Consider the following 17,639-nt stretch of genomic DNA (forward strand, 5'->3'; position numbering starts at 1 on the left):
TGGAACAACCTGCCTCCAGAAACAGTGAATGCTCCAACACTGGAAGTTTTTAAGAAGAGACTGGACAGTCATTTGTCTGAAATGGTATAGGGTTATCTGCCTGAGGAGGGGGTTGGACTGGATGACCTCAAAGGTCCTTTCCAACTTGATGATGATGATGATGATAATGATAGATATTCTGACTGATCTTAGTTTGTGAATGCCAAGGGCAAAAAGCAGGACAGAGAAACTGCAGCTTTCAGATAGCTATTTTAATTCTGTCTTAACTTTATTTTGTTTATCATACCTACTAATCTACGCCTGCAAATACATTGAATTGAATTGCCAGATCTAAATATTAGCACTCAGCACCCCAAACATCATGGCCTTCTCTGATAGAAATCTCTTCTTTTTTCCTATCTAGATTTTCTTAACCTGATACTTTCCAGTTACATTGGTCTTATTCCTCAATCTCATATCTCCGATAGGCACCAGATTTTACCTCAGACATTGCCGCTTTCCAGATTCTGCTGAGAAAGTATTTCTTTGTAGACATTTTTAGACTGTGCAGTTCCTATCTGCAAAAGAATCTAGAAACAAAGCAAGTGTATTTTGTTTTGTCATAGGTCATGTTAATAAGTCTACAGATGTTAACTCAGGAGAGTCCATAATCACCTGGAAGGACTTTGAGAAAACAATGCCATGGGAGATAGTAGTTCTGGTTGGAGGAGGTTATGCTTTAGCAGCTGGATGTAAGGTAAGACAATTAACCTCAGGATATTCACTCATGGTAATATTCTATGTCAACATTGGCAGCTTGAAGATGTATGGACTTCAACTCCCAGAATTCCCCAGCCAGCTATGCTGGGAGCTGACATCCACAAATCTTCAAACTGCCAAGGTTGAGAAACCCTGCTCTATGTAATGAAATGCTACATTGTCAAAGGTACTTTTTCAGGAGGCAACTGGACTTTCTTGTTTTTCTTTGAAGAGGTTTCACTTCTCATCCAAGAAGCTTCTTCAGCTCTGACTGGATGGTGGGGAATGGAAGGATTTATATTCCTTGCAGACAGCTAGTCATTTGCATTCTTTTGGAGAGTCTTTGAGGCCATTTGGAGGTTTATCTGTGTCCTCAGAGTCACCAGAGTAGTGCAAATGTGTGTGGACCCTTCTTGGCTACAGGATGTTTTCTGCCCTGTGTCCCTTTACTGTTGAAGACAGGCACAGGCTGTTGGGGATGAGTTTATGTTGTCTGCATTTCAACCTGAAGCGCAAATGGTTCCTGAAGCCTGCAATGTTTTCTGGAAATCCGTTCATACTCTTGCACCATTCAAAGACGAAATGCTCCATAGACGAAATGCTACCTTTCCTACAAAACTAAAATGCTGATAGTGGGAGAGACTTTTTCCCCTCAATAGCTTCATCCCTTGATGCACAGTGAAAGCAAGGGGTGAAAACCCAATCCAAAAGAGGGTGGGTCCACCCCACTTCTCCTTGCCAATTCAATTTTCCCCTTCCATATTCTTTGCCCAGTGACTACCAAAGAATGGAATCCATCCAGGAATCAGAAATAATCACATGCAAAAAGCTTTTGAAATGAGACAGGAGACTACAAGCACCCATATATGCGAATTTTTATCACTCGGCTATTTTTCCTTTTACTTGCTAACTTTCTTTTTTTATATCCTTGTTTCCCAAATGTCAGAATATTCCAAATATTCAAAAATAGACTCACAATTTCCTCTGAAGCTGATTCTTTTAAAGTTTGCAGTTTAATGACAACTGGGGCCTACTAGTACAGGTAGTCTTCAACTTACAACCATTCATTTAGTGACCATTCAAAGCTACAACAACACTGAAAAAAGTGACTTATGACCAGCATCCCCATGGTCACATAATCAAAATTCAGATGCTTGGCACCTGGTTCATATTTATGATGGTTGCAATGTCCTGGCATCATGTGATCACCTTTTGCGAACTTCTGATAAACAAAGTCAATGGGAAAGCTAGATATCCTTAACAACCATGTAACTAACTTAACAACTTATATTATTATATAAGTTATTATGTTATTTTTCCTCTTGTTATTTTAGTCTTTTATAGGGTGTTTTTATAAGTCGCCATGTGCAAGCAGGCAGCAATACAAATCTTCTAAATAAATAAATAAACTTAAGTGCAGTGATTCACTTAATGACTGTGGCAAGAAAGGTTTTAATATGGAGCAAAACAACTGTCTTGCTTAGCAACACAAATTTTGGGGTTAATTATGGTCGTAAGTTGAGATCTACCTGTAATGGAAAGTGTTGGAAACTGGGGGAATTAAAATAACTGAATTATTAACATTTATCCTTACCGCTAATTAATCTGCCTGCCAGATCTCCATTCTCCACTGAGAAACATACTTTTGAGAAATATGCAATAGAGACAGAATTCATCTCTTTTACTTGAAAGGATGCTTCTGATCCTAAAGTGCCAGGGAGCATTGGGTTGTAGTTTGTTCTTTGACTTGTGATGAGTTTGGACTGATGAGTTTCGATTTAAATTATTTAAAAGAAGCAGACCAAACAAAAGAGGAGGTGAAGTTGCTCTCTATATAAGGAATAACTAGAGCATCACAATGATGAAAACTCTCTTGAATGCATTTGAGTCAATATAAAAGGGGGGGGGAAATGACATTGCCATAGGTGTATACTCTAGGCCACCCAACCAAACAGAGGAAATAGATGAACTTTTTGCTAGTCAGCTAACTCAGGTATGTAGGAAGCACATCACAATAGTAATGGGGGATTTTAATTACCTTGATATCAATTGGGAGACAAACTCTGCACCAAGTGGAAGATCAAACAGATTCCTAACAAACCTAGCAGACAACTTTGTCTCTCAAAAAGTAGAGAAGGGAACTAGGGGATTAGCCATATTGGATCTAATCCTTACTAACAGAGATAACATGATAGAAGGTGTTGAAGCCACAGGAACTTTGGGAGGAAGTGATCATGCAATATTGGAATTCAACATTCTGGAAGCACAAGCAATAGAACACAGTCAAACAAGAGTCTTGGACTTTAAGAGAGCTAATTTCAATAAACTTAGAGAGAGATTAGAAAGTATTCTATGGATGAGAATCCGCAAGGGGAAAACAACTCAAGAAGCTTGGGAAATTTTGAAAAATGAGATAATAAAAGCCCAGTCTAGCACAATACCAAGAAAGAAGAAAAATAACAGCTCTCAAAAGAAACCAGCATGGCTGCATAAAGAACTCTCTGATAAATTGAAAGATAAAAAGGACAAGTATAAAAAGTGGAAAGAGGGGCACATAACTAAGGCAGAATGTCAGCAAATAGCCCATGCCTGCAAAGATGAAATGAGGAAAGCTAGGCTCAAAATGATCTAAGGCTTGCAACCAAAGTCAAAAATAACAAAAAAAAAAACTTCTTTCAACATGTAAAAAACAAGGAAAAGGTTAAGGAAATGATTGGTCCATTAGTGGGGGAAAGTGGCAAGAAGGTGACAAGCAACAGAGAAAACAGAACTATTTAACTCGTTTTTTGCATCCGTCTTTACACAAAGGGAAAAAACAGTCTAACCTATCAAAAACAGTATCATAAAAAACAGATTAGAAACACAAGTTAAGATAGGCAAGGAAATGGTAAGTGAGCACCTGTCCAGCCTGGATGAGTTCAAATCACTAGGACCAGATGGATTACACCCCAACGTTTTCAAGGAACTGGCAGATGTGATCTCTGAACTAGATCCTGGAGCACTGGGAAACTATCAGAGGACTGGAAAGAAGCTGATGTATTTCCCATCTTCAAAAAAGGAAAAAAAAATAGATCCAGGAAACTACAGACCTATCAGCCTGACCTCAATACCTGGGAAGATTCTGGAAAAGATAATCAAACAACAAATCAGCGAACACCTAGAGGCAAAGTCATTACTAAAAGCCAACATGGGTTTGTCAAAAACAGATCATGTCAGACAAATTGTATTGCATTCTTTGACCAAGTGACAAAATTAGTGGACCAGAGGAATGCTGTGGATATAATTTACTTGGACTTCAGTAAGGCATTTGATAAAGTAGATCACAACCTACTACTTGATAAGATAGAAAAATGTGGGTTAGACAGCATCACCACCAGATGGATTCGTAGCTGGCTGACCGGCCGTACTCAGTATATGGTCCTCAATGGAACTGCATCTACATGGAGGGAAGTGTATAGTGGGGTGCCCCAGGGCTAGGCCCTGTGCTCTTCAACATCTTCATCAACAATTTGGACGAGGGGATAGATGGAGAACTCATCAAATTTGCAGACGACACCAAGCTGGCAGGAATAGCCAACACTCCAGAAGAAAGGTTTAAGATACAGGAGGATTTGGACAGACTTGAACACTGGGCGCTATCTAATAAAATGAAATTCAATGGTGAAAAAAGTAAAGTTCTACATTTAGGCAAGAAAAACCAATGTATAGGTATAGTATAGGGGGTACCTTGCTCAATAGTAACTGTGAGAGGGATCTCGGAGTCCTAGTGGACAATCATTTAAATATGAGCCAGCAGTTGCAGCCGCCAAAAAAGCCAACACAGTGCTAGGCTGCATTAACAGAGGGATAGAATCAAGATCACGTGAAGTATTAATACCACTTTACAATGCCTTGGTAAGGCCACACTTAATGGGGCTTAATGATTGGAATAGCTACTGTAAGAACTAGAATCTACTTGGTTTTTTTTCTGCCTATCTTTTCTTTGTCCCCCAGACCTCTGGACTTTCAACATGGATTGGGAGGCAAATGTTGTCCCTGAGTAGCCTTCCATCCTGGGCAGTCAGTCTGCTAGCCTGCCTCCTGGTGTCCATAGTAACGGAGTTTGTTAGCAATCCTGCAACCATAACAATCTTCCTCCCAATTCTGTGTGGCATGGTGAGTACAGATTAGGATTTGTTAAAAACAAGGTTAGGCATTTCTTTAAGATAATGGGCACATTTAGAGCTGGAAAGAGCACTTTTCATTTTTACATGGACTAGTCAAAAGATACACAGACATCAGAAAATAAACAGACAAGGTTGTTCCTATTATTAGTCCTACCTTCCCAGAATAATTTATAGTGCCAAGCTTACTTTGGTTACCAATAGAGGAGAATATTTGTAGCTCAGAGTTGAAATGAGGGGTCCTTGGTGCTCTCTGAGCTTAGTTGTTACTTATTTATTTATTTAAGATAATTTATATAGCCACCTACTCACTCAGAGTGACTCTACATGGCTTACAGATAACAAAAACACAATATAGAAAAAATAAAAATAATAACAAAAATAATAAAATAATAACCTCCCCATCCCACCCCTTGGCAACAACACACACTCAAATCAATCATTTAATGGGCCCCATCTCACTCTGGATTTCCCAGGCAAAACCATGTTTTCAGGGCCTTATGAAGGAGTGGGGGCCAGTCTAATTTCTGGAGGAATAATGTTCCAGAGTGAGGGAGCCACTACAGAGAAGGCCCTTGATATTTATGTACAATTCAGAAGAGACAATCAAACTCAAAAGGAAACAAAAAGATCCAAACATCTCCTTACAGCAATCAATATCCAGATGAGCGTAGATGAACTCCAAGATTAACATCAGGCCAACAATCAAGAAGTAAGCAATACTGCAATCAAGGAACTGCCAAACAAGCTAACCATAAACAAGCTAATCGTAAACAGTCTAACCAAAGAACCATTAAGACCACTCCCACCAACACTGACAAAGCAATCCACTAGAATATAAAATGAGAGCAAAACCCACTCCCTACTAGCATTGATGATGTTATCTAGTTTGGGTAGTGAAATGTCTGCAAGAAAACAGCCAAGTTTAGAGAGCATCAAGGACCCCTCATTACTTTGGCCAGTATTTTTGAGGCAGTAAGGACATATCCAAACAAAGCAGAGACTCTCACCCTTTTCATTTTTGGAAGAATGTGATGGAATCTCTGCAAGAACCAAAAGCATTATTGTTGATGTACTTGATGCTAAAAGGCAATAAGCCACTTTCTCATTTCATGCTTAATAAAAAGCATGAAGAAAATTAAAGTCAGCTGAGATAGGAAGTCCACAATGCCACCAAAGGAGGGAAAAAAATAGTGACACAATCCTGTTGCTATCATCTCATCAATGCTGCAATTTATATACTTGCATCACAGCTTGGAACGCAAGCACATAATGGGGACATTTGTGTAATGACATCTCTGTGTAGTCATTGTCACTTTAGCAGCTAGAACCATTTATCTGTGATTTATCGAGGTAAAAAATCTAAGCCAAGTCTCTAGCCAATCTTGGGTGCTAAAATACATTGACAATTGGTTATAGAAGGTAGACCTCTTTCTTATATTTTCTGCATGAATTCTCATTTGAATATGTGTAGATTTCAGTTTTATCAACAACAGTGCAGTATATTTCTTCAATGTCTTGCACTCTACCTCTGTGGCTGAAAAAAATGTGAATCCAGATAACCTGTATTTTAGTTTAATATTAAGCCATCACATTAGATCTAATAATATTGTTTTTCCAGTTTTGTTATGCATATTACCAAAATAATTAGTTTTCCTTCTTCTCTTTATAGTCCGAAAGCCTTCAAATCAACCCACTGTACACCCTGATCCCTGTCACCATGTGCATCTCTTTTGCGGTAATGCTACCAGTGGGCAACCCTCCAAATGCCATTGTCTTCACTTATGGACACTGTCAAATCAAAGATATGGTATGTACTAAGCATCCACAATTTAACAAGTAAATTTCAAAAACAACTAAACACTTCAACAAATGTAATGCAATAACAATAGATTTACATTATTTGTAATGTACAAATTGCAGTTTCCACAACTGCTATTATTACTACCATTATTACCATCTCCAACTTTCAAAGAATGGTGTCAAAAATGCTATAAAGGAAAAAAGTAGTTGAGGAAAAATATTGAGTAGAATTAAGAAAATCTCAGACATAAAATATAGATTAGTGTTTCTCAACTTTGGCAACTTTAAGATGGTATGTGTCCATCCATCTTTAAAATGTCAGGGTTGAGAAACACTGACATAGATAGATCTAGGATTATTTCAAGCCAGTTACTGCCTTGTTGACTGTAGTTTGGCAAAGTGAAAATGAGGACACATAAGGAAATAGAAGGAAATGAATTAATCCAATTAAGTAGCTGATCTAAATGCTCCCTGGATTTGGTCTATTAAAAAAAATGCCAGAAGCTATCCAGACCTGATGTGCTTGAACTGCAAAGCCTTGTTCAAATTGATACTCGTTATTGTTTTTCTTTTTATTTGTAGATCAAAGCTGGCTTTGGCGTCAATATCATTGGACTAGTGATTGTTACATTGGCCATAAATACTTGGGGAATTAGACTCTTCCAACTGGACATATTTCCTGATTGGGCCCAAACCAGTAATAACATTACTGTCCCATCATAAACAACATTGGCAAAATTTGTCAAATCTCAGAAAGTGGACAAATATCATTGTACATATATATTAAACAAGGAGACTCGACTATATATTATATCAGGAACGGGAATAAAATAAGAGGTAACGTAATTGAGGTTCTCCCAAATATTACATCTACCAGCTAGCATTTTTATTTTCAACTGTTAAATAAACACTGAAACACTAAAAAAAAAATTTTTTTTCATTTTTATTTGATGGGATGTATGTAACTCATGGTACTCTACTGTAAATTTAAAGATTAAGTCTTAACTTTGTAAATGTTTGTGCAGAAAGCTGTATATAGAAGCTACTTTATAAGGATCCTTATAAAGGATCCTTAACATTATTTTGATGATCTCAGTGGAACTGTGGGCTCTATTCATATTCATAACATAAAGCCATTCTATACATACAATCCCTTGAGTCTCTAAAAATTTCTTTTTAAATGTTTAAATTGGATGTTCTACTGTTCAGTAAATGCTGTCTTGCTCATTTTGCTTTTCTATTGTTCCCTCTCCATCTCTCTCCCTCATTTATTTTCTTTTGCTAATTTTGATTAAGAAAGCCAGTTTGGTGTAGTGATTAAGGCATCAGCATATAAAACCAGGAGACTGTGAGTTCTAATCTTACCTTATGTACAAATCCAGCTTGGTGCCTTAGGCCATTTATTCCTTCTGAGTCTTAGGAAGCAAGTAATGGTAAACCATTTCCAAAATCTGGCCAAGAAAATTGCATTGACTTGTCCAGGCAATTGCTAGTAATCAAGACTGACTTGAAAGCACAAAAAAATGTTCAACATAATATCCTACTTGAAGAAAACCCCACAAAAAGTGCTAGATAGATGTTCTTCTGTTTGGTGGAGTGTTTTGTATTGCACTATTATCATTATCAAACACAATTAAACATTTCATAAAATAGACTAACTCATTTTAATGATTATTTTTTTTCTCTTACTGAAAAAAATTTGCTTGGTTCCTAATTCAATCCATATAGAGGTTTCCCGAATTACTTTTGCAATGATAAGCCTGCTTCCTGCAATTTAAAACGGCAATTTAAGGGAAAAAATTGGAATCTTTCCTGTGCTGAAATATGCCACTGATAAGTGTAAGAAGGATTTTAAAAGCATCTGCATTTATTGTTAGCTGTAAATACAAGCACTTAAGCTACTTAATCCTCATTTAGCTCTGAGCAATAGCTTGAAGAGAAGGAGGCATTGTTAGCACTGGCCTCAGCTAAAAATTCTAGAATAACTTTCAGAGAAATCCCAATAAAAGCAGATGCCCTGCAGCTTTACCTTTCCATGAAATTCTGCATACAGTTTAGCACAAGAACAGGGGAAACTACTGTGCAGAAAATGATGTCCCATGAAGAAACCTTTCAGGATAATAAGACCTAAGAAAGAGTGTGGTTGCCTCATGGAAACCTTTTTGCTGAAAGCATTGCTTTTACTTGCTGGAATTGCAGACTATAGGCAAGATTCACACAAATATGCCAGTGTGACTTTGCTGAGTTCTGGAAGGATCAGGCATGTTCCCTTAAAATGATCCTGTGACGCGACTGCTTGAATTCCTACAGATTTATTCTGTACTAAGTGCCTTTACAATAGACTTATTATTTTCATAATGCTTATGTATTCTCATCCTATTACTGATGATACATAACCTGTAATAATTATATCCTGATTACCTTTTGTATGTTTTTTTCCATTAAGAAAAGCAATAACCATCTTTTGTTCCCATTGCAAATGCTTTTGCTGCAGAAATTGCTTGATAATAAAGCCAAGTCTAAAAACTGTTAATATTCTTGTGGTGTGTAGAAATTGTAGAGGGGATGTCCAAACACATTTCCCCTTTTCTCTTTTTGTCTTCTTGTTTTTAATGTAGGCCTGCTCATCCTACAGGGAACAGAATGGCAAAAGGCTTTTTCTCTAGTCTGGAGATATGAGAGTGACTTGGTTACAACATCTGTTGCCCTTCTGACTGATGGGTTTAATTTGGCTAGCTAAGCAAATGTCCTCTTACGCTTCTAGGTGTTTCCACCAGAAGGAGGACAATCTCCATAGAAGTGGGAAAAACACCTATAAATAAACAAATGTTCTGCTTTTATTTTGCCCTATAAAGGTACAAAACTCATGTGAGAAACCTTTGTCCAGATCAAAACATCCATTTTGCCCTTAAAAATAAATTTTCTCCCACCATAAAAAAAAAGAAAAGGATAGGATTTTTCAACTCTTTCTAGTGATGTTGCCTTGCCATCAGACAACTCTCCTGCAACCTTCAAAGGTGAAATCAGTAATTATAAAAAATGTCCTACCCCCCCCCAAAAAAAGTTGATAGCCATCTGTGCTTTTCTGATAGAACCTTCAGTGTGGACTTCAGTGGCTTCTGCTGAATAATAGCTATTATTTATTATATTAATTAAATTTATATCAATGTCTTCCAGGTATAGAACTGATGAGCTCACTGAAACTCACAAAAGTATATATTTCACTCTTTACTGAAGTAGCACCTGAGCTAGTATCTGTAATGGCTTCTCACACAGCTCCAACAACATGACCATCTTCTGCATTGATTGGAATATTGGCCAAATGTTGCCAAGATGCACATTCAGATCCACATCATTTCTTTAGATCAGGGGTTCCCATACCCCGGTCTGTGGACTGGTACCGGTCCATGGCATGCCAGCAACCAGTCCACGCAAACAAGCCCCATCTGTGGGATGCAGGAAGCACACAAAACCACACATTCTGCAGTCCGTGAAAAAACTTTCTCCATGGAACCAGTCCCTGGTGCCCAAAAGGTTGGGGATCTCTGCTTTAGATGAATTGTGCAAGCCCCTAGTTTTCAAGATCATTTCTGGTAAGGATTAGGTTATTTGAAAGAAATGGAGGAACAGACAACAAATAAATCTGTATCACACAGAACAGAGCATAGCTAGATATAACATAGGATCCATTCTTTCTTCAGTTACACTCTCTCCAATTACACTTTTGTCCTATGTACAAGTGAATTTGTCAAACTTTGCCCATGCTTACACCTTGGCTTTGATTTACTTGATATGGGAAAGAACTTGAAAAAATCATGAGCAAATGGCTCCCATCAAACCTAATTAATGAATTAAACTAAAATGTATGTGTGTTGTTGGACTGTAGTTTCCCCAACATTTTCTAATATGAAAAGGCTCTTCATTCTCTAATAATAAGAAATTTTAAAAAATAAAATGTTAACCTTACTGAAGACCTGAATGTAGGCAAACAATATCACTAATATCTTTGTGTCCTATTTAAAATTCCCTTGGCTATATATAAAAATGGGATAGGGCTGAGAAAAGTAATATTACTGGTAAAATTATTATCGCCTGTCCTTTATCCTACAATGAGAACTAATCAGAGTAATAACAATAGTTAAATGACAGCAACAAACTGCTAAACTGAGTGATATGGAAGCCAGTGGTGTATCTAAATTTCAATGGAAATTCTCAGTCATCCAAGTCATGGTTGTGCCAAAGGTGCTTTTTCAGGAGGCAACTGGACTTTCTTGTTTTTCTTTGAAGACATTTAGCTTCTCATTCAAGAAGCTTCATCGGTTCTGATTGGATGGTGGGGAATCATTTTGTGATGTATCATTTTCAACACATGTATTCAATATAAACTTGGTTAGTGTTTCCTTTATCATAAATTGAAATAATGATGCATGGACCCAACCAATTTAACAAAATATAATTAAGCAGAACATTATTCATTATATTATGTAAACCCAGCCATAATACACAGCAATAATAGGGAAGAAAAAATAAATACCCTATTGTTATTAAAATGAGTGATTGGAAAGAAATGAGTTACATAATGGAAACAATTTGCAAACAAAAAGGAACAAAATAAAACTTTATTGTGTAATTAGGACACTTAATTTGATTATTGAAAAATTATACGGATACCAGTTTAAGTAATTTTCCAGATTAAAATTTGGTACACAAGTCTAGCAACAGATGCCAACATTTGTGTCTAAGTATATTAACTCTTATAAGAAAAATCTTTCTTTTTTTTGCTATTAGAAGGACTGTCAATACATAAAACATTTGATTGTTTTATGGCATGTGAATATAAAATTATTTGATGTGATCAATTGATGTTCAACTCCTTTGATAGCACGAATACTTGCCACTTTGTCCTTTCTCCAGTGAAATTTCTGTTTTACATAGCAGTAATTTTAATCCATGTTACTTGTTGCCTTCTCTTTCTTCCTCTTCCCTCAACATTCCTAAACATATTTATCTTCTTGAATTACTGCCCAAAATATGTGAGTTTTCTAGTTCCAGACAATCACATCAAATGAACAATAAGTCTGCATATAGTCCAGAACAGCTGAATCCTTGTTCCTTAATTCTTATCTTCAAATTCATAATTCAAAGACACGCTAAGACACCAACATTATGGTTTAACACGTGTGAAATTAATCAACTGTTACTCTAAATTGAATTCTTTAATTCCATAAACTATATATATATTTACATAGTTTGCATATACTTATTCCTGGACAGATAGATAGTCAGCTAGATATAAAATGTGCATCAGGGTTACTTCCTTGCATGAGACAAGGATTTCTGTTTATCTACTTCAGTGTTTCACAACCTCACATAGTGGGGTGGGAAATTCTGGGAGTTGAAGTCCACATGTCTTAAAGTTGTTGAGGTTGAAAAACATTGATCTACTTCATCTTTTCTTACAATATAATCTGTGTACAATTCACAAAGTATACTGATGAATAATGCACTAATTTATTAAAATATTTCATGTACAACCCATACTTTTATTCTAAAACTGCTAGTACTCAGGTCTGTTGTATCCCTTCCATAAGTTACACTGCAAAACTGTCCTAGAAACTGTGTGTGCTAAGTGGGATTGAAAGAATGTAATTCAAAGAAAAACTGGCAACTCTCAGTGGAAGTGAATAACCAGCTTTTATTTTGTACCATCATATGTACTGTTTAAACCTTCATATTTTGCAGACATGAGAAAGAATTTTTGTAATTCTTCAAAATACCATTTGTAATTTTCAGAAGATGGCCAATATCGTAAAGACAAACTCTGCAGACCATGACATAAGGCAATAGCTCCATTGATTTAATGGTAACCAATATGCAATCGAGAGGGGGAAAAATGCTGCTTCATGTAAAATTAGCTTTGATCTCTCAAAGCTAATCCTCTTCCTTTCTGAAAATTTGCATTAATTGGGATAATAGTCCAATTTTCCCTCTACCCATATAGACAAGATTCTGAAAGAGAGAAAGAAAGAAAATTCTAATAAAATTAGATCGGTGGGGAAATCAAGCAATTTTACCCAAACACTTCATATTCTGTAGAAAAAACAATTGATAACAATGCCCTAACACTGCATCTATGTATGATGGTCAAGGTCTGAAAAATGATAATACAAAAAGAATCTATTGCAATTCTAAAAGTCACATCAAGTTTAACATGATGAATATAATTCCAAATAGAGAACTAAAAGTCAAGTCAATGGGAAAAGGTTCTCAATGACATCACTGTGAATTGGACACCCTTTAAAAGCTGAAATTTATCACAATAGTTTAGTATTTATTTATTGTTACAATATACACATTTTTGAATGCACATGGTAATCCATAAAGCTGTACTCAACAGAGTATACGAGCATTGTTACAACCCCAAGTCTATGAGTATCAAAACTTGCTATTTAACAAATGAAGAAAACAATAAATGCAAGTAATTCTCATATAAATATACAGGTAATCCATTTAGCATGTGACACAAAACTAGAATTCTAGGTTCCAAGTTAACCTGTCCAAAAGCATATTATCTAGTCCATTATTAAACCTTAGGAAGCCAAAACTTAAATTTTAATATTTGTGGTAAGGAAGGGTTTCAGTAGAGAAGTAGGTATAAATTTGGGATAGTTTTTAAATTCATATTGCCATTTTTCAGCAGTTCCATTAACAAAATTTAATAGAGTGATCAATCAGAATAGGGTACAAAAATGTTTGGGGGAGAGAGGGCTACAATAGGCATGCTTGCTCCTGCACTATCAGCAATGATCATCCAGCCTCTTCTTAAATATTATGAAGGATCAGGTTTCTTACCATCTTTAAACTGATGCATCTTTCTTTGTTTCAAGAAAGGGCTACAACAGATACAAGACAGGAAAAATACAAGCCAGTAACTTTGCATAGTTTGATTCATGTTTTCATCATCAAAATGCAAGTGCAGGACTACATCAATTCCTAGTTATACCAGAATGGTTACCCCTTAGAAATATTATAAACTGAAGTACCAACTAAGAATTGGAAGATGAGTATATTGTTGATACATTGGAACAATTCATTTAAGTTGTTCAAATTTTAATTTTTTTAATTTTTACAAACAATGGATAAAGCATATTGGGTATCATACCTCTATAAACTGCTCAATGTTTGACATTTAATTCATGCTGACTATACATGTTGCAGGAATGCCCAACAATCAAATAGAAACATCATATTTCAGCAACAAGATGGGCATTTTATAAGACGTTTAGCGTTTTATAAATAGATACCAATATTTGTAGAGTTATATTTTTTAGATTGGAATAATTAATGGCATATCTTCATTCTGTTCCTGACTCTTGTTATTACTAAATGTAAAGTATTCCTGAAGCAATAAATTGAGAACAAAAGTCCAGTTTGTATATATACTGTATGGGATATTTTTTTCTTTGGAAAAAAGTCAAGTGCAAGGAGGCCACATGGATATAGTAACACTAAGTCTGAATGCTTTTTAAGGCCTTCAGAGATCAGGCAGGGGAGCATTCATTAAAGCCAATAAAGGTTTGACACCTAAGGCTGGATGGTTAAAATACACCATCTATGTTGAAAAGTAGGATGCCTATATCAGCATCATTTATCACTCGGAGGCTTCTTCTTAGCTTCTACATCTCTCTTGATGTCTTCAATCTTCTTTGCAATGTTTGGAACCTATAAACATATAAAGGAATATAAGAACCACTGCAATTTGGAGAATCAATTCAAGGTAATCTCTGGATCCATGATATGTACAGGAATGTCTCTTCTTCTACACTCTAGTACGCACCATACTCTAGTGCAGGGGTCCTCAATCTTAGCAACTTTAAGACTTGTGGACTTCAACTCCTAGACTTCCTCAGCCAGTCTGGGAGTTGAAATCCACAAGTCTTAAAGTTGCCAAGGTTGAGGACCCCTGCTCTAGTGTCTTTTCAAGACTGACCAAAGATTGATTTATTTAATTTCTGCATTTCAAGCTTTATTGTTGGAATTAGTAACAGTGGAAAAACAGGCAAACTTTGGTGCCTTCTGAGACAAAGAAAACACTAGCATTCCAAAACTTATAATGCAGGTTTCAATGGAAAAGTGTCAAAATATATCACAAATATTTCATACATATAAATAAGAGCAGGTTAATGTGGAAACAGAATGAAATGAAGGAATGGAAAAAGGAATGTAAAATTGATCTGGACTCTCCTTATTACACAAATCAAAAGCTGGTGGACTGTGGTTACATACAAAAATAGGAAATCAATAGCCTTTCAGATACTGCAAGTCAACAACTCTCATCATCTTTGACACTTTTGACTACTGCATTCTAGAAAAAAATGGGAACTGGAGTTCAGACTCATCTGATGTTTGATAGGCTCTGCAATCCTCACAAATTCCAATTCTTAATATAATTTCGAAAGCAGCAAAAATACTTACATCATAGTTCTGGGCCAAATACATTCCAACTACATTGCCAACTGCAAAACCGAGCTGGAGAAAGAACAAAAAGGATAACATTGAGGATTTTACTTCCCTCACTCACCACACATGAAATGCAATTTAGAAATGCAATTAGTTTTCCATTCTATCTTTTAAAACACATGTTTTGCCAATTTCAGGCCAAAACCTGACTTTCATTAAAGTGTTTATCATGTTTTTAGCTAATGTTTTTCCAAACGGTTTGTACCATTTGGCTGAATTCCATGTAAGCCACATACAAATAATTCCTTTATTCACCATTTGCAATTTAAACACTGGAGTTGTGCAAACAGACAGGCCAGGATTTGGGAAGACCTCAAATAACATATTCCTAGTAGCAAGTATGAGAGAAAAAGATAGGGTAGGGCAGAGTTCCCCAATCTTTCCGGGTTGGTGACCCAGAGGGGAAGGGATAAGGGAGAAAAAGGGGATGGTTTTGTGGGAAGGGCAGGTAAGTGCATGTGCACAAATACCTGTTACTCGTGCGAGTGAGGCCCTGAGTGGTCTTGCGAGAGAGAGCCCTCATGAGTGGGACCGCAAGCCCCAAGCGCCTGAGACGCTCGCGTGCATGAACCAGCCACTCACATGGCCCGGTTGTGAATAGGCCATGGACCAGTAGTGCGGCCCAGAGGTTGGGGGCCCCTGGGGTAGGGGATCTTCCTTTTTCACTGGCATAATTGCCACTTATTTAGCTGCCAACATTTTCTCATGGCTGTTTCTACTTCTCTACTGTGAAATAATATCAAGATGACAAACCATGGAGGGATGTGGTAAGTGGGTAACTTTTTTGTGGCTAGAACATATACTCCTTTTAAAACAGTGTCCTCAACCTTTGTGGCTTGGTGGCCCACCTGAGGGGGAAGAGGGGAACTGGACCACACAAGCAGTGGACCTTGATTTTGCCACCCTCCTCCCAAAATACTGCTATGTGAAGAGAAGCATGCAGCTGGGTACCTCAAGGTTTTGTCTTGGGCCCAGTGCTCTTCAGCATAGATGACTTCACAAATGACTGAAGTGGCACTCATCAAATTTGCAGATGATAGCAAATTGGGGGGGGGGGGAATTGCTAATACTTTGTAAGAGAGACTCAAGTTCCAGAAGGATCTTGACAGACTTGAGCATTCGGCCTTATCCAAAAGATGATGTTCAGTTATAAGAAAGTAAGATCTGCACATAGGCAGGATAAACCAAATGGACAGGTATAGAATAGGTGGTACCTGGCTCAACAGTAGTATCTGTGAGAGGGATCTAAGTGTCCTAGTGGGACACCATAGGGGATTGGACTAGAAGACCTCCATGGTCCTTTCCAACCCTATGATTCCATGATGAAGAGGGCATTAGAATGATGTCACCTATACATCAATTGCTTCCAAAGTATGTACATTCCTGATACCTACTGGGCCATTCTGATTGGAGCAGTATATAAACCCTAGCAAATTAATACATATGTAATTAAGTCTCTAGATGAAAAAATAATAATCACAAGAATTATATCAAAGGAAACAGAGCAAAAGTTTCATTAAGCACCTTCATGGGCATTTCAAAGATGCCTACATGAAAAACCAAATGGAGAAGTAGTCAGACTAACAGATTAAATGTTGGTGAATGACTATCCATACTAAACTCCGAGTCACATTAAAAAAAAAACTTCGCTTAACTCCATAGCTCCATAGTGCAGTCCAGTACTATGTACTGCTGTCAATTTGTGGTGGCTTATTCCTGTGCATACAGATTTATCCAATTTTATTCATCTACTTTCCAAAAACAAGATTTTTGGACTAATTTAAATGCGTACTTCTTAAATGGTTTCCATCTGGGTAACGAAGTCTTCAAATACCATAACACTGAAAGAGTAATGAAATATTATTTTAACATTCCAATGCCTGGAGGTTAATTGCTTTTAGCACTTGAGAATCTCTGCTTCAGCCATGAATGAACTGCAGGTTTTACTGACAAGAATAGAAAGAGCTATTAAAAATACGAGCAATAAAATTATGATTGTTTCCAAAAGTCTGCCATTGTAAGTCATTAACAACTCACTTCCTATACAATATAATAGATGCAGTGTTCAAAAAAAGAGAAGAACCCCATTTAAAATAATGTACAATATAATATTAATTTTCATAACCTCATCTGGAGAAGCAGTAACCCCAATTTTTTATTCTTCATTTAATTTAACTTTCCCCAATAATATGCCCTTTAGACATGCTGGACTACAACTCCTATGACTGTAGCTGGTTCCAGGATAGGGAAAGCTATTTTGAAGCCTATGTTTGCTTTACTTTCTTGGAAATGGGAAAGATTTAGAAATCACCATTTTCTCCCCAAGCACTTGAAGTCCAATCTAATTTGCCTAGCTGTGTGCTTGCTATGACAGTAAAATATTGACCTAACAAACCCATTTAACAGACCTCTGCA

The 17,639-nt window shown here is 36.7% G+C and overlaps 2 protein-coding genes across 3 annotated transcripts in view; one reads left to right on the forward strand and one right to left on the reverse strand.

Annotated features, from left to right (window-relative positions):
- The window catches only part of SLC13A4 (solute carrier family 13 member 4), a 40,321-nt gene extending 31,105 nt beyond the window's left edge, over positions 1-9,216 (forward strand). For both annotated transcript variants that reach the window (XM_039365236.1, XM_039365237.1), the window contains 4 exons: positions 606-736; positions 4,732-4,893; positions 6,574-6,711; positions 7,287-9,216. In XM_039365236.1, the coding sequence (XP_039221170.1) occupies positions 606-736; positions 4,732-4,893; positions 6,574-6,711; positions 7,287-7,427 (572 nt within the window). In that variant the 3' untranslated portion in view covers positions 7,428-9,216. The remainder of the gene's footprint in view (positions 1-605; positions 737-4,731; positions 4,894-6,573; positions 6,712-7,286) is intronic.
- Positions 9,217-12,379: 3,163 nt separating this feature from the next.
- Positions 12,380-15,275, reverse strand: STMP1 (short transmembrane mitochondrial protein 1). The gene is made up of 2 exons (XM_039365233.1): positions 15,180-15,275; positions 12,380-14,426 (listed from the first exon to the last, which is right to left on the reverse strand). Exons 1-2 carry the CDS (start codon positions 15,258-15,260, stop codon positions 14,349-14,351), a joined length of 159 nt encoding a protein of 52 aa, XP_039221167.1. The 5' UTR covers positions 15,261-15,275; the 3' UTR covers positions 12,380-14,348.
- Between the last annotated feature and the right edge of the window lie 2,364 nt (positions 15,276-17,639).

Source organism: Crotalus tigris, unplaced genomic scaffold (assembly GCF_016545835.1).
Source record: "Crotalus tigris isolate CLP2741 ecotype Arizona unplaced genomic scaffold, ASM1654583v1 scf7180000020016.261972, whole genome shotgun sequence".
In the NCBI taxonomy this organism is placed as follows: domain Eukaryota; kingdom Metazoa; phylum Chordata; class Lepidosauria; order Squamata; family Viperidae; genus Crotalus; species Crotalus tigris.